Raw genomic sequence first — 18498 nt, 5'->3', positions numbered from 1 at the left:
CATACCATGATTGCTAATCTCCAAATTGGAAAAGCTACTTATGGTTGAAATACTAATTAAAGATCATAATTATGGTTTAGAATGAAAATGTGATCCTGACAGTCTCTGTTTGGCTTGAACTCAGCTTGTTTTTCTCCAATTTTCTCTTCCACAATTTTTTTAGCCTCCTGCTCGAGTATGCTTCCATAAATCTTACCTGGAACACTTAGTAGAGAAATTCCTCTGAAATTCTTACATTCAGTTTTAGTCCTCTTTTTAAAGATGGGAACTATGAGAACTCTACTCCAATTATGGAATTAGAGTTGACCAGGCCCTCTAAATTATGCAGGGTAGCCACTGTAAAAACTTTTACACCTCCAGTCAGCCTGGTTGGCCGAATGGCTAACATATTTGCTCTCCAGCCAAAAGGCTGCAGGTTCCAATCCTGCCATAGGCATGGATGTTTGTGATTATCTGTGACAATACTAGTGGTGATGGTGCAGATGATGTGTTTCACTGTAGTTGGTGGAGATAGAGAGTTTCAGAGTAGTGCCCTCCCTTGATGAGTCTTTGAACTCCTTGGAGGTGTCGCTTAATAATAATAATAATAATATCTGGGTGTTTCTGGTCAAATATCATCTGCTCCAGCTGCCTTTCCACACTTCAGGCTTTGGACAGGTTTTTCTACCTCAAGTATTGATATGCATTCTTGTGTGCACTTCTCTTTAATATTTTCTACTACTGTCTTGTAATTGCTTGTTTCATTTAAGTCTTTCAAAGTACACCAGGCATCTAAGATATCACTATCTTCAGTTTTCATGTCATTTTTATTACCTTTTATTCCTTTTACAGTACTCTTTCTCCCATTTCCAAGCTGTTTCAATAGCATCCAGAACATTTGGGAATCTTTCTGATTCTATTTTTTTTTCCTGAAATCTTTTCATGACTTGTTTACAGATAGTTTTACAGATAGCTTAGCTCTCTTATATTTTTCTTTGTATTCTTTTAAGGCATCTCCTGACTTATTTGCTAGGAATTTTCAATAAGCTTTCTTCTTTTCTATGAGGGCTTCTTTTGGGTTTTTGATGCATTACCAAATTCTTGTATTTCAATTTTGTTACACCTGATGGGAAGTTATTTTTGGATTATTATTTTTATCCAAGCATCTCTAGTAAATGTTGTAGTAAAAAATCTGCATCAAGATTTCCTGACTATGCTTAAGTGGAGGTCTCCACATTTCAGGAGGGCATGGATATTGTAGGTGGATACAATGAGTGGGTTTCTCCAGAGCTTAATTTTGAATTCTTATCTCTTCTTGCTTTGGCTTGTAGGCTTCCACCAACAGATTCATAACTTTTCTTTGAGTAAAAGAATGGAAGTTGCATTACAGGAATTTTCTGTATTTTTTGTTCCTTATGTAACTGATAATAATAAAAATTTGCATATCAGGTGATCAGTCCTGCATGCTTCACAAGCAATATCAGTCTACTGGGAGTATAACTAGAATTTCTTGACATGGGGAGATATGAGCCAAGCTCCCGCTTGGATTTCGTATTAAAATTAGAAAATATACATAAAGCTATATAAAGCAAAAACAACAAGGGAAAACAAATAAGAAAAAAGGGAATTAGAAGAGTATGAAATTGTAAAAGTAAAAATTCAGAATAAAAATTTAAATTTCAAAATGTTATATTAGTTTATAAATCAGTGCCACTTATCTGAAATTTTTCATAATGAAAAATGTGTGGAATGTACCATTAAAATCAAAATAACTTGAAAATTCTTAGCAGTCAGTCAACTTTATAACTGATCACCATCAATTACAAAGGGGGAAGAGACACAAGTGGTTAATAGCAAAGGCCTGCTTAAGTGCCTAAGAGGAAGGCAGAAGTGATCAGCACAGCTAATGTGACAAGTTAGCCTCTTAACTGAACAGAGACCTAATGTTCAATTAGGAAGTTAAATGCTCAAACCATCTGTGCAAATCCTTGTTCTTAAGCAAACTGGAACAAAAGAGAATGCCAAGTTTCTTGATTGCTGAGGAGACTAATGACCTATGAGAGGAAAGACTGGAGGTAAATATTAGTCCAAGAAAAGAGATCTAATCTTGTCTGGTTTCTATTTGTGTATTACTGAGGGCATGGGTAGGGGAGCAAGGATCTCTTTTGTGTGCGAAAGGGCAATACTGTGTTTTGGTGGCATTGAACATAACAAGGTTGTTCTTATCCCACTGGAGGATAGTATGTAGATCAATGTTTAAGGCAGTAGTTGTAGATGATCTTGTAGTCTGGGATGTTAGAGTACTGCATGGTTTATAAAATGGGTAAGATGAGTGAAGAATACTCTCATCTGAAAAGTTGTGGATGGGATTAGAAGTTACTACAAGTAGGTCATTTAGATACAGGAGAAAGAGAGTAGGTGACAGGACAGAACTTTGAGGCACTCCAGCATTGCTGGTGAAGACATTAATTGCAGAAAATGAACAGAATGAAAGCTGGCTACCCAATTACACAAGATGGTAGAGAGATCAAAGGATGGCAATTTGTTAAGTAGCCTCAATACCACACATGGTTGAAAGCTTTGGAAATGTCAAGGATGACAACACAAGTTTCTCCGAACCTTTCCATGGTAAGTTCCAGTGGTGGGTGATGTAAGGTACAAGGTCAGCTATGGATCTTGAATGGCAGAATTGATGCTGGTGGGCACTGATTAATTGGTGTGCCTCTGAGTAGAGGAGAAATTGGCTATTGATGACATTCTTCATTATTTTGGAGAGGGCAGAGGTGATGGCAATAAGTAAGTAGTTTGACAAATAGACTTCTACAATTGTTTTTAGTAGTTTTCAGATGACTTTTTGTCGAAAAATTACAGGAAGCATATGGTGCTTGGATTCCAGTATGGTAGGATGTGATTTCCCTTGGTCATCTATGCAGGAGTTAAAGAAAAAGAGTGGTGCCAGAAGTTCAGCTTTATCTTTGGATGAAGTAACAGTGGTGCCACATCAGAATGAGAGATAGAGGTTGAAGTGCAGGAGAGCGGAAGTTGCATCCAATGACCTTAACAAGTGACCAGACAGCTCACCAAAACTCACCTCTTGTCCATTTGGACAAGAGGTGAGTTTTCTGCTGGTGGCCTTTATGAAATCATATTTGGGGTTCTTAAGGGTGAAAGCTGTATAACTGGGAGAAGACCTCACATATAGCCTTTTAAGGAATGCAGAGAACCAACAGGGACTTCTAACCTATGTCCAATTCTTACCTTCTTGTGGTGCACCCTGTTAGGTATCTACCTAGATACCGAATGAACGAGGATGGGCTGGCAATTTGAGATTTAGCCAAATTGTATTCTTATTGAATACAATTTGGCTAAATGATGGTACAACATGGTAGAATTTCATGCCAGCTGAGGCACTGCCCATTAAACAAGGTCCCCGTTGTTTTTGTCAGGGAACTAAGGTGAATAGCAAAAAGTCAACTACTGGAACTAATTCCAGATCACATCCCAATTCAACATCAACAGAGCAATGGAAAAGCATTGGAACTAGTAGAAGAATTAGATAAATACCAGATCGAAATGATAGGTGTTGCCAAAACAAAGACAAGCACAGGTGAGATCTTTCTAAGCGACAAATACAAGTTATAATATTCAGGTAATAAAAATCAAGGAAAAGGAGTAGCTATAATATTCAACACTAAATATGAGGATAATCTTCTTGAATGGCAGGTTATATCAAGTAGAGTGATGTGGGCAAAATTTCAGAATGGGTAACTGGACAATGAGACTTATTTGTGCTTATGGTGCCACGAAGAAACGGAGGAATTTTTTAAACTATTAGAGAAGGCAGCTGGCTCAATGAAAAAGGAAAAGTTAGTCCTTGTTGGAGATCTAAACAGCACAGTAGGAAATGATTACCATACATACAGAAATGTTTTGGGAAAATTTGGAGAAAAGCACAAAGCCAATAATAATGATAAATGCTTGCTGGATATTGTTCAGGATAGAGATTAGTTATTATTAACACCATGTTCCAACATAAAAATATGCACAAATTCACATGGAGAGAAGATGCAAGAAATAAGAAGAGTCTTACTGACTATGTTATAGTTGATAGTGATGTTTTCCCACTGGTTCAGGACACAAGAGTACACAGAGGATTTGAAATAGGAAGTGATCATTATTTAGTTTTGAGCAGGATAAAACTGAATTTCATATTGAGAAGAAGAGGGTGTGAGAAAGTTTTAAAACAAAACAAGCTTGAGCAGCTTTCAGAGGTGAATTGCAGACTGAAACATTACTGAAGAAAAAATGGAAGAGTGAAAACAAGAATCAAACCTTGGAGATTCAGTGGTATGATTCAGCTAGAGAGTCATGTGGTGAGGTTGTCAGTAAGGATAAAAAAATCAGAACTTCATGGTGAACTCAGGAAGTGAAAGAGGCAAAGTGAAAAGAAGAAACCATGTGGAAAGTTCCTAGCAAATAAGTCAGCTTGTGCTCTTAGAGAATATAGAAAAAGCTGACTTATTTGCCAGGAATTTTCCACATGGTTTCTTATTTTCACATTGCCTCTTTAACTTCCTGAGTCATGACTTCCTGAATCATACCACTGAATCTCCACGGTTTGGTTCTTGTTTTCACTCTTTCATTTTTTTTCGATGATGTTTGTGTATTTCAGTCTGCAGTTCACCTCTGAAAGCTGCTCAAGCTTGTTTTGTTTTAAAACTTTCTCATACACTCTTCTTTTCAATATGAAATTCAGTTTTATCCTGCTCAAAAGTAAATAGTGATCACTTCCTATTTCATATCCTCTGTATACCCTTGTGTCCTAAACCATTGGAGGAAATGGAAGAAAGAGCACTGTAAAAGGAATCAGAGATCATAAAGGTGACATAAAAACTGAAGGTAAAGATACTCTAGATGTCTGGAGTAATTACTTTGAACGACTAGTAAATGAAACAAGCAGTGGCAGCATGATCATAGAAAACTCCAAACAGGAATGCAATCAGGAATATATATCCATGCTTCAAGTAGAAAAAGTAATCAAAAACCTGAAATGTGGAAAGGCAGCTAGAGTAGATGAAATGCGGATAGAAATACTCAAATATGAAGGTATAAAAGTTTTATTAGTGGCTGCAATACATAATTCAGAAGGCTTCATCAGAGGGTCAAATTAAAGATGATTGGAGTAGAGCTCTCATAGTACCCATCTATAAAAAGGGAAATAAAACTGAATGTGAAAATTACAGAGGTATTTCCCTACTGAGTGTTCCTGGCAAGATTTATGCAAGTATACTTGAGAAAGGTTAAGAAAATTGTGGAAGGGAAGCTTGGTGAAGAACCAAGGCCAAATTCAGGCCACATAGAGGTTGTCAGGTTCAGATTTTCACTTTAAGACAAATAGTCGAGAAATCTTGGGAATATAAGAGGGATTTGTATTTAAGTTTTGTTGATCTGGAAAAGGCTTATGACAAGATGCCAAGAGGAAAGCTCTTCAAATCACTACAGTTATATGGTGTAAATGGGACATTATATCAAACAATACATAGTCTCTATTTAAGTTGTAAGGCAGTTAGACTTGAAGGAGGTACAAGAAGATGATGTGAGGTAAAATCAGGTGTGCGACAAGAGTGCACATTATCTCTGTATTTATTCATTATCTATATGGATCGCATTATGAAGGAAAGTGGTATTAAATCTGATATCAAATATAGGCATTTCCATTTACTGCAAAAGATGGAAGGGATGAGGTTCTGAAAGGCACACACACACACACACACTTGCAAATATCCAATTTATACAGTAGCTGCTGAAAGCTCACTGTCTGTCAGAATTTCTATTGAAATCCTTGGCGATGGCAGCCATCTGACATTTTTTTTTGTGAATAGCTGAGAAATTCAAAATGTGCACTTCAACACCTTCAGAACCGCTGTTGAAGTCCTTAGGAATGCTAGCCATCTAACTTTTTTTTTTAAATGCAGAGAAATTCAAATGAAATGTTAAACTTTGTCATTTCTCTTCTGAGCAAAATTTTTTCTGCTGCTACGCAACTTTCTCCCATTGATAATTTTAGGTAAAAAAAAACAGCATTTCTACACTGTCTTTGCTAATCTCATGTACTGAAGTGATTTCAGAAATGCTGCAGATGCGACCTCCATGAAAGGTAATTAATATCATCTGCTTTTACTCATGCTGTTTATGATATATCTGAGGGAATGCCTCTACACGGATGTTTTTATATCCAGAGTGATATGTGAAATGCATTTTATCACACTGAACTGGAGATGTGTAGTTTTCAAGAGATTGCCAGTTAATTAATTTTTTGCCTATACAGTATATATAACAAATTTTAATAAGTGCACTTATATTCAACTATGCATATTTCTGTTTTAGAAACATCACTACCAAAGCAATGATTACTATTGCAATTTTAATTATTACTACCTGTTGTATCAAAGGCTTCAATATAGGACAACACTGCCAGCCTACATATGCAGCTACACCTACTATTCCATCAAAGAACGCTCCTCGGAGATGACGATCTTCCTGAAGACAACAACAAAAAAAAAGCACATTAAAGTACATATAATATGGATGTGATACAGCGTTCCATTATATCAAAGTTTCTTAAATATTTTCAATACATTTAAACCAAAATTGAATTCACTGCTTAGACATCATTTAATTAAGTAATATGTGACCATGATTTTTATACAGTCAACTTATAACATAGCAAGCTGATACCAAAGTCACTCACTCACTATAACAAACTAATGAAAAGGCTCAATAAAATCTCTACAGGCACAATGCTATGCCAAAAGAAATACACCTGTGGTCCCTAGGAGTTGACTTTAGTGAGTCACAAGTATACCCCCCCCCCCTTAAGCTCAAGCATTCTCCAGGGGAAAAAACTAAGTGAACATAAAATTTACTGTACATAAAAAATAAGCACTTTCAGTCTTATAGAAAAAGGTGTAATTCGATGGTGCATTAGCACGATTGGTGGGCTACCCAATGGTTAAAAACTGAGCATTTCCTAGCATATATTTTTGAACTTCAAAGCCTAGATATGTAGAACAGCTAAGGTATTAGTGTTATTCATGTTTTCTTTGGCAGTTGAATTCACAACACAAAAGAAATAAATATTTATTTAATTATTTAGCTACTGGCTGGGGCATTGCCTAACTACAGAAGGGCCCCCACTATTTTTGTCAGAGAACCCAGGACAAACAGTGAAAAGTCAGCTACTGGAGCAAGCTCCAACTCCACATCTAGAAGAATAAACCCAACATCAGAAGAACTGAAGATAGGAAGCATCGATTTCTTCTTTTTTTTTTTTTTGGCATTTTAATTCTAGACAGTCCTGGGGTCTGCTGCTCAGACAATTTTCTTCCATATACCTTTTGATGTTTTCCCACTATCCTTTCCCTTGGCCTTCCTTTTCTTCTCTTACCCTTCCATTGTCGAGACTCTCTGAATTGGATGGTCTACCAGTCTTCACCATACATGGCCAGTCCACCTCAGTCTACTTTCCTCTCAGTTCGTCGCTAATTTTTCTAACCCCCATCTCATTCCTTATATCTTCATTCCTCCTACACTCTTTCCTTGATGTTCTATTTATCCATCTTAGCATCCTGTTCTTTCCAATAAGAACCATCAATATAAGGAGTATTAATGGAAAGGAAAACAAACTTGCAGAAGAATTGGAAAAGTACCACGTGGACATAATTGGCATTACTGAGACAAAGACAAAAACAGGTGAGATATTAGTAAATAATAAGTATAAGATGTTTTATTCAAGAAATAATGTTCAAGGAAAGAAAGGAGTAGCGACTGCATTCACCAAACATAAAGATAAATTATTGACTAGAAGGCAGTTTCAAGTAGGGTTATGTGGGTAAACTCCAAAATTGGGAAATGGACAATGAAACTTATTTGTCCCTATGGTCCCAAAGAAGAAGTGAAGGAATTTTTTGAGTCATTAGAACAGGCAGCTGACATAAAGAAAATGGAAAAATTGATCCCTTGTTGGAGATCTAAACACCAGAGTAGAAAATGAATCCCACCAGGCCTATAGGAACATTTTGGGAAAATTTGGAGAATGAAAGCTAATAATAATGGTATTTGAATTTCTGCTCGGGACACAGACTAGGCATTACTAAAACGATGTTTCAACATAAAGATGTGTACAAGTTCACATGGAAAGAAGACACAAGAAATAAGAAAAGTCTCACTGATTACGTCGGTGAGGCTTTTCTTATTTTGATAGTGATATCTTCATGCCGATTCAGGATACAAGAGTGTACACAGGATTTGAAATTGAAAGTGACCATTACTTAGTACTACGCAGGATAAAAATGGATATCACATTGAAAAGAACAGTACAGAAGAAAGTTTTAAAAATAATTAAAGTTGAGCAGTTTTTAAAGGTAAACTATAGACTTGACTATACAAATATTATTGAAGAAAAAATGAAACAGATTGAAAACAAGAACCAAACCTTGGAGTCTCAGTGGCAAACTATGAAGACATGGATTGATTCAGCTAGAGAGGTATGTGATAAAGTTGTCTGCAAGGAAGGAAAAATAAGAACACCGTGGTGGGCACAAGAAATTAAAGAAGCAGTCCAGTGGAAGATGAAAGCATACCAAACGTTTTTGCAAATAAGTCAGCAGATATCCTAAAACAATACAGAGAAAAAAGAAAGAGAGCTAAGCAATGTGTAAAAGTAGCTAAACAAAAGTCATGGGAGACTGGTAAAAATGCAGAAAATCAGGAAGGTGGCTAAATATTCTACTGGCTATTGAAAAAAGCTCAAAAATGGAGGAAGATACTGTAAAAGGAATCAAAGATGATAAAGGTGAAATGAAAACTGAAGGTAAGGATATCCGAGATCTCTGGAGTAATTACTTTGAAAGACTATTAAACAAGACAAACAGTGACAGAACCATACTAGAAAATTTTCAAGAGGAATGCAAAGAGGAGTATATATCAATACTTGGGGTATAAAAAGTCATCAAAAACTTGAAATGCGGAAAGGCAGCTGGAGTAGATGATGACTTGACTTATTGCTCTTTACACCTATAAGGTGCAAAGAGCAATAAGTCAAGACGTCACATTGCATGAGGCCACGAGTTTAGCGTGCCATCCTCTTCAGTCCAATGTGGCTTTTCTTGCTTTCCCTCAGCTCGACCATTCTAGTTTGTTTTGTCCTTGGATTACCATCCGGCATCATGTCATTTTGGGTCTTCCCCCCTTCCTTTTACCATCAGGCATCCATGTCAATGCTATTCTTGTGTTCTGATGTTGGCATTCTCAATACATGGCCATGGCCTATCCATGTCCATCTGTGTTTGCATTTTTGAAAATTATGGAGACAACTACCTTGTTTGAATAAAAACTTTAGTTTAATATAACTAAAATCTACATTCGACGTTTCGACCTTTATGTCAAGGTCATCTTCTGGAGCATACAACTATACACAGGTAACAAGCTATACTACAATCAAACTGGTTTGTTAAAGACACTGACCAACCGCTACAACAATTGTTGGCCTGACCTCTGGTGAAAAAAAAAAAAAAAATTAATTAAAAATAAAAATTTAAAAAAAATATATAAAAAATTATACATCAACGCTAGAGTCCTATTATTAGTGTTGTCTACTATATACATATATTAACATCATTCCAACCAGTTGGTATGGAGCGGTTTCTAATACTAGCTGAGGACTGGCTAGAGTCCTGACTTATGCTGGATATTACATATTAGGTAGGCAGAATGTGTGCCATCCAGATTCTTGGAATTTTCATGCCATCTTTGTTGTTGATATTTGGGTGGTTTATCAGGATTTTGCAGGATTCCTTAAATTTACTTTCGTACCAGGTTTTTGTGTGGTGTAAAGAGCAGGTGCTTTTCCAGTTGATTTGATGTAAGGTGTTGAGTGCATGGTCTGAGAGGCCTGTTTCACCATAATGGTTATACCTAATATGTAATATCCAGCATAAGTCAGGACTCTAGCCAATCCTCAGCTAGTATTAGAAACCACTCCATACCAACTGGCTGGAATGATGTTAACGTATGTATATAGTAGACAACGCGAATAATAGGACTCTAGCGTTGATGTATAATTTTTTATATATTTTTTAAAATTTTTATTTTTACCCACCAGAGGTCAGGCCAACAATTGTTGTAGCGGTTGGTCAGTGTCTTTAACAAACCAGTTTGATTGTAGTATAGCTTGTTACCTGTGTATAGTTGTATGCTCCAGAAGATAACCTTGACATAAAGGTCGAAACGTCGAATGTAGATTTTAGTTATATTAAACTAAAGTTTTTATTCAAACATGGTAGTTGTCTCCATAATTTTCAAAAATGCTTTCGGATCACCGTGTAAGCCTAAAAGAAAGGATCCATCTGTGTTTCTTTAATTCTTTGTAATAAGTTTGGCTTTGGTTTTGTTGTAAATTTCAATATTTGAGATTTTATTTGGCCAGTAAATTTTTAGAATTCTGTGAAGACATTTTGTTTGGAAGACATCTATTTTATTTTCTTGTTGTTTGGTTTATTTCCATGATTCACTTCTATAAAGTAATACAGATTTAACAGTTAAGTTAAAAATGTGCACCTTTAAGTTTGTTTTTATATTGGATGATTTCCAAATTTTCTGTAAGGTTTTAAATGCGTAGCAAGATTTTTTTATTCTTATTGCAATGTCTTCGTTGGTATTACCGTCCGTGTTGACAGTTGCTCCGAGGTAATTAAAAGTGTTTGTCACTTCTACTTGATTTCCATTTATAAAGATTGGGTCATTCTTTTTACTGTTGATTTTTAATATTTTGGTTTTCTTGTCAGTGATGTGTAAGCCTATTTGTTTAGCAGTTTCCTCTAACTTTTCTGTCTTAATTTTCATGTCTTCAAATCTAGATGATAGTAATACAATGTCGTCAGCATAGTCCAAATCATCTAATGTGGTGTCAATGTTCCATCTTATTCCAGTTTTCAGGTTTTTCAGGGTATGCCGCATTATCCAATCTATGACAATGATGAAAAGTGTTCCAGACATGACACAACCTTGCTTAACACTAGTTTTGATGTAAAAACTTTCGGAAGCTGTTCCATTTAATAGAATTTGTCCTTTACTTCCACCATACAAATCTTTTATAATATTTATTATTTTGTCAGGAAATCCATACATTTTCAGGATTTTCCATAGACATTCTCTGTCTATGCTGTCAAAAGCTTTGGCAAAATCAATAAAACTGAGATACACAGTTGAATTTAGTTCAACACTCTGTTCAATTATGTTTGTAAAAATAAAAAATTGATTCATTGTGTTTCTTCCATTTCTAAAGCCTGCTTTGTTCTATTCTCAGAATTTTCTCAATGCTATTTTTTTATTCTGTTTATTATGATTCTAGTGAAGATCTTTGATGGTACTGACAATAGACTGATTCCTCTTCATCTAGTGCATTCTGTAAGATCACCTTTTTTTGGAATTTTGACTATTTGTGATTCTTTCCAGGTACTCGGAACCTTCTCAGATGCCCATACGATATTAAACAGTTTATACAGTATAGTTGCTGGTGTTTTTCGTTCAGCTTTGAGCAGTTCAGCACTAATGTCATCATTTCCACTTGCTTTTCTATACTTTTGGATCTTGATTGCTTCCATAATTTCTGGCAATGTGATCTCTCCCATGTTTACATGAAATTCGAATTGATTTGGCATCTCTTCGAAAGGGGATTTGATATTTGGATTTATAGAGTCATGTTTAACATTTAATAATTCTTCAAAGTACTCTTTCCAGCTTTGTTGACCATTTTTATCTTTACCCCCACATTCATTCATCTGATAGGTTGTCTTATAAGTTTATAAACTTCTCCAAGATTTCCAGTAGCAATCGCTCTCTGAGCATCCTCAGCCAACAGCTCATAGTAGTTTCTCTTGTCATTTCTGGCAGAGCGCTTCACCATCTTATGTGCTTCTTGGTATTGCTTCTGATATTCTCCACGTAATCTTTCTGATTTGCAGTTGTTTATTTTCTCTTTTATCTTCTTCTTCCTTTCTTCAATTAGTTTTAATGTCTTTCCTTTAACCATTCTTTGTGTGACTTCCCACTTGTCACTCCTAAAATATCTGCTGCAGTTTTATTGAAGGCTTCTTTACACTTTTCCCAGTTGGCTTCAATCTTATTTTCCTCATAATTTTCATTTGATTCTTCCAAAACTGAGAATCTATTCTTCAGTTCATTGGTAAATTTCTTTTTAATTTTATTTTCCTTCAGTTTATCAATGTTATGTTTAATTTTCTTATTCTTTTTTTAGTTTTGAATTTCTTCCTAGCTTTAATTTAACTACTGCAGTTAGCAGAAAATGGTCTGAAGCTGCATCAGCTCCTCTTTTAACCTTTACATCTTGTAAAGTCCTCTTGAAAGTATTACATATAGCAATGTGATTGATCTGGTTTTTTGTTTTTCATCGGGGGAGATCCATGTTATTTTGTGAATTTCCTTATATTTAAAGATACTACCTCATATAATGAGGTTATTTAATTCACAGAAGGATGTAAAAAGTTCTTCATTTTCATTTTACTCACCACTCGCTTCTTTTCCTATAGCATGTTCATACTCCGTCTTTCTTTTCCCTACTTTAGCATTCATGTCTCCCATCAAAATTAACAAGTCATGTTTAGGGACTTTATCAATCACTTTTTGGGGTTTTCATAGAATTGTGCTTTCTCCATTTCTTTGGCATCATTTGTGGGTGCATATACTTGAACGATGGTCAATTTCATGAACCTGGAGAAAAATCTAGCTTTAATTATTCAGTTATTTATTGGTTTCCATTCCATCAGACTTTTCCTTGCTTTCTCACTTACAATCACTGCAACTCTTTTCTCATATCTTTCATCATCTCCCGAATACAATATGCAATATTTGCCGGTTGTTCTTATCCCACCAAAACCTGTCCATCTTGTTTCAGCAATTCCTAAGATATCAAGACCGTATTTACTCATCTCGTTGACTATCTGTCTAGTTTTTCCAATTTGGTACATTGTGCAAACATTCCATGTTCCGATTTTAAGTTTAATTTTTGGGTGAATGACTGACTTCATCTACAAGTGAGGTTCCATGAGGCTTTGCCCCACCTGCATCATAGATGTTTCCCCCCCCTCTAAAGTCCTGTAAATATTTGTCTGTTGGGAGACCGCAGGTCGTAGCACTCTGCCCCAAGGGATTTCTTGCTTAACCCGTGGTTTCTGTAATCATGGTTTTTTTTTTTTATGAGGATGGGTGATTAGCCCATTGCTCAACCTTCCTCTTTTAACTGGGCTTAGGACAGGCATAAGCTTTGCTATAGGTGGAGCATACACTCCACCTATAGCAAAGTTGGAGTAGATGATATTTGACCAGAAATGCTTAAGTATGGAGGCATAAAAGTTTTACAGTGGGCCTGGTCATAATTCAGAGGGTCTTGGTCAGAAAGTGGAATTCCAGATGACTGGAGTAGAGTTCTCATAGTTCTGATCTATAAAAAGGGAATAAAGCTGAATGTGAGAATTACAGAGGAAAATACATAGTCTATAAAGATGTCAATCAGCAGTTAGAATTGAATAAAATACAGAAAGATGGTTTGATGTAAAATCAAGGGTAAGACAAGGATACATATTATCTCCACTCTTATTCATTATCTATATATGGATCACATTATGAAAGAAAGTGGCATTAAATTTGGTATTAGAATTGGAAATATCAAATGTAGCTTTTGCTTTATGCAAATGATGTTGCACTCCTAAATACATTCAGTGCAAGTCTCCAGATTGTCTAACTAAATTGAATAACAGCTGTAACAAATTTGGCATGAAAATAGGCAGGAACATAGAAACTTCAGATGTATTCTGAATGAAGATCCCACAGAACAGGTAAAATATTTCAGCTATTTAAGCACAGTTTTTAGTAAAGATGGAAAATTAAAACTAGAAATAGACAACAGAATAAACAAAGGTGGTATATGGTGGGTAGCCAGTTGAATAAACTTATATGAAATAAGAGAAAAGTTAACCAAAACACCAAACCACAGTATACAAGACGGTGTTTAAACCAGGTTTAAGTTAGATCTGCGAGTTGGGTTAGAAATAAAGCACCTGACCACAGGTGTTTTATGGTAAGATAGCAGGAAAGAGACCCAGAGGAAGACCAAAGTCTAGGCTGATTGATTCGGTCAGAAGTGACTTAGAAGCACGAAATGTTGAATTTGACAATATTGGAATGATCGCAAGTAATAGACTAATTTGGAGGAAAATTGTTGATAGGAGATTAATAATAATATAAACTTAATCATGTAGTGCTGTCATAGTAACCTGAACACACCCTTGAGGGTACACATCAGGAAATTGATGATGATTCTTTAACTGCTAATATTTCAGTTTTAAACCAAGCATCTTTAGAGCACACAGTACGTTACTGTATACAAACAGCAACAATTATTTAATAGTGGCAATGCTTTAAAATTGTAAGTGGTGACATGAAAAACTGAAGTTCTAATTTGGCACTATCTATTGTTCATAAACTTCCACGTATTAAGTCAATCTTTAAATAAATGTCTCTCAGATTTTTTGGCAAATTAACATAACCATATTGTTTGAGGAATATTTCATAGCTGCTGCTGCTGATCTCTAAACAGTCTCACTGACTTGCAATGACTTTTGTATCTCACTTCTGGCCTCCATCTAATCCTCTATGAAGAGGTGTCTAAAGCATAGTCTTCCAGCCCAACTTGCCACAATGATAGTAGCAAATGAAAGTGGCAAATGGTTATTTTTCATGTTCTTTTCTCCAAAGTAGATGTCAGGAAATCTTCCTGTCTGCCTATGGTAACTAGATCACAAGTACAGAACACTTCATATACTCCTGAATGACATAAGGATAGAGATTGTCCTTAGGTGAACAGATGAGGGTTTCTAGTTTGATATATGGTTTAAATGTGGTGAGAAGCTTATATTTATTAAGCACTCTGGATTTTTTTTTCAGATGTAACCTGAATATATGTGATAGCAAAAGTTCAGCTGTGGTCTTGTATATCAGGGTAGGAGAAGTGATTGGAGGTTATAGCCATGGCTAAAAAAAGGTAATGATACATGAGTTAAGTGGTAAGGGCATCACTGGAACAGACAGTCCTGACTCTGAGTGTTAGTGTTTTTAAGAAATTGTACTGCTCAGCTGGATGATGATGCGATTTGATTGTGTATATATCAGCTAGTATGCAATGACATTTCATAAACTAAAAAGATCATAACCATTAGAAAGCCATGTGACTAGTATATCTAGGAAGGACAGACAGTTATTTGATTTTTTTTTCTATTGTGAAATGGATTATGGATTTTTGGATGTTGGCCATTTAAATGCACTAAAAATATATGAAACGTGTCTGGACTATGTGCAAATAGCAAACACATCATCTATAAAGTACAGCCAAACTGTAATGGTTTGAGTATGCTATGATGAGTGCTTGGTTCTCTATGTGTTCTATTGTAGAATTTGGCTAAAGATGAAGGAAAAGGGGGGGGGGGGGCATTGCTGTCCCATTCTGTTGTTTGTATATTTTTCTTTTCCACATAAAATAATGTAAATCTCAATAATTCAAATATGTTTGTCGATATTTGGGGATAGGCATTTATCAAATCAAGGGTCTCTGTTAGTAGTATATTAGCAAATAGTGAAGTAATATTGAAAGTAAAAAAAGGAGTAAGAGTTATAAGTTATCTAAGAGGAACTCTTCCTAGGTTCCCCCCCCTCTGCTAAGCTAGTTATTGAGTTACTTAATCGTTGACAAAGTAAATACAACTTTTTCTTCAGAAGAAACTCAGGTTAAAAAAAAAAAGTTTGTGTCTGGAGGAAAGCTAACTCTGTAAAATCAATCAGCCTGATCTCACATGGTATTTGCATAATAATACTATCTAGAATTAGTAAAATGAAATTATGAAAGCATAAGTTTTATTTTTGTATTGTTTTCACCTACAACACACTGGGCTAGAGATGATGTTAATCTTCTAATCTGATGAAACAGAAAAACTTTTTTCTAAAAAGTTAAAGATAAGGAGTGCCACAGACTCCCAGTGGAGAAATAAGCAACTCTTTCAGCTTAATCATTGGAATTAGAGAAGGGAAGCCAGTTAGAGATGTGAAGTTGCAAGAAGATACATACACCATTCTAAATACATTTCTGTATTTAGAATACTGAATATCATAAAGAGGAGATTTTGGGTTTAGCATTATCCAACATGTACTGTCCAATGTGATAAATATATACATACTTCCCATGTGAAAGAAGAACTTATGTAAAGTGTAATTTGGATAGTTGAAGCTGCCAGCTTAATCTTTAAGGTTCTGTGAGAAATAAAAAGTCTAGTTTAGATACATGTACATGATGGCGCACTTGATTTAAATTTATGTTACGTCAACGAATCATCAAATGAATGTGAAGTTTTTATTTTTATTGTATTTATTTATTTATTATTATTATTTGGTTTTTCTGTTTTTTTTGGGGGGGGGGTGGAAAACTTGGATTTTTTAAATTTTTTTTACAGGAAATTTTAACTAATTCGCAGTGTTACTATAAATTTTAATGGTATCTCTCATGGGAGATGATAGTAGAAAATTAATTAGAGATCAGACATGTAATGTAGGGTAAAAGCCTTATGGACATGTCTCTCACATAGGCAGTATCCAGTCTTCTATCCATATGTAGCCTCAACAGTGACCTATACACCACTATACTCAGATTCACTGCACATAATCATCAAGAATAAGTGGAAGAAAAGGATTTTTCAACATCTAGGAAACCACTTGATGCACTACTATTCAGGTTCAATCCTGTGAGCTATCTGGTGGTGACCTTCAGAACTGCTTTACTACAGTGCCTTTGAATGGAAGAGGTACATACTGGTTCCCCAGTTAATTATAATGTACAGATATGCCTACAAATATATCACATACACTCTATGAAAGAAAGGAGAGGGTGAAAAACAGAAGATCATGCTTCTGCAAAAATCCCCCCACATACACATACACCCACAAAATCTTTTGAAGTAAGATCTAGATTTCCTTCAGAGATTTAAAATATGCTATGGAAGAGCCCAGATGTGATGCAAGTAGCTGGTAGTTTTGTTGAACATGTCTCGGTGATAGTTTCACAAATCTTTATAGATATTTGGAGAGATTCCAAGGAATATCTGCAATGAAGATTCTCACTTTGAATACTGCACACTCACACTCTTTCATCTTTTTTGAGAATGTGGCAGAGGACTGTTAATGGAAAAGAAAAGTGATTTACTATAACATAAATTAAACATGCCAAGAAATTATGTTCTTGGTTTCATCCTTTATCCAAGTGTAAGAAACAAAGTTTGTGTGTGAAGTAACTTCACGACTGGGCAACTTGTATACAGAGGCTAATGACTTCACATCAATTGTCTTAATATCCCATAATGTAAAGTATCCCATTATACACACCCTTCTGGATGTGTATATAATGCTATACATTATGGGAAGAGCAACTCTCCAGACTGGTTTTGACCTTTATTCAGGTCTTATCAGTGGGAGCCAAATCCAGAAGAGATACCAAGGTTGAAGTAATGCATAAGTCAAATATTTCACATATACAAGTAGTCAAAAAAGTGTCACAGCTTATTATTAAAATACTCTGGATTAGAGATAGATGTCAAAAGTTTTTTCACTTCGTTATACTATAACCAAAAGAAAAATACTATATATTTTTTGCATTATGGGACACTAAGGCAATTAATATAAAGTCATTAGCTTCTATATACAAGTAGCCCAGTTGTGAAGATACTTCAAGCAAACATTATTTGCTTACACATAAAGGATTAAACCAAGAATATAATTTCTTGGCATCTTTAATTTATAGTATAACCAAATGAAAAAACTTTCAATATTAATTATAACATTCTAATGATTTGTTGAAATCACTAAGTCAAATAAAGAATAATTTTATAAAAACTTACCTTATCATTTAAAAATGTTATCATATGAGAGAGAATGATATCATTACCTAAAAGGTAAAAAATAAAATAAAATAAATGATAGTAAAGATTTTTCTTTTTATGTTGCTGCACCCATGAAAGGTTACTGGCACATACAGTAAACCCTCGATTTAACAGACTAATAGGGGCTAAGGGGTGTCCGTTATATCGAAAGTCCATTAAATCACAAATTTTTTAAAGTAAAAATATCTATAATATTATACTGCAATTTTATCAATATCAGCACTGTAATAACAAAAAAATTGTTTTACATACAATTTTTAACACAATTTTCACACTTTTAGATAAGTTAATGTGAAGGTAATGTTCGTTGTTGAGGCCCTTGGTTTAGGTAAACCTACTTTGAAAAAACTATCATTTTTTTTTTTAACTTTTGAATTCTGCTGTTTTTTTATAATTAACTCTGTAAAATTACGAAAATGTGTGTAATAAAACTGCCGCATAAAGTCACGTCACGCGACAAAAG

The 18498-nt window shown here is 35.0% G+C and overlaps 1 protein-coding gene across 1 annotated transcript in view; it reads right to left on the bottom strand.

Moving 5' to 3' along the window:
- Nucleotides 1-18498, bottom strand: part of Vps15 (vacuolar protein sorting 15) — a 529585-nt gene that overhangs the window by 242752 nt on the left and 268335 nt on the right. Inside the window, exons 17-18 of the mRNA XM_090391958.1 lie at nt 17994-18040; nt 6418-6519 (exon numbers count right to left, since the gene is read on the bottom strand). Coding sequence (XP_090248084.1) covers nt 6418-6519; nt 17994-18040 — 149 coding nt within the window. The remainder of the gene's footprint in view (nt 1-6417; nt 6520-17993; nt 18041-18498) is intronic.

Source organism: Typopeltis vanoorti, chromosome 4, assembly GCF_054136105.1.
Source record: "Typopeltis vanoorti isolate ZY-2024b chromosome 4, IOZ_Tvanoo_1.0, whole genome shotgun sequence".
Classification (NCBI taxonomy): Eukaryota; Metazoa; Arthropoda; class Arachnida; order Uropygi; family Thelyphonidae; genus Typopeltis; species Typopeltis vanoorti.
Note: the sequence above shows the minus strand (reverse complement) of the source record. Positions and strands in the feature narration are given on the sequence as shown.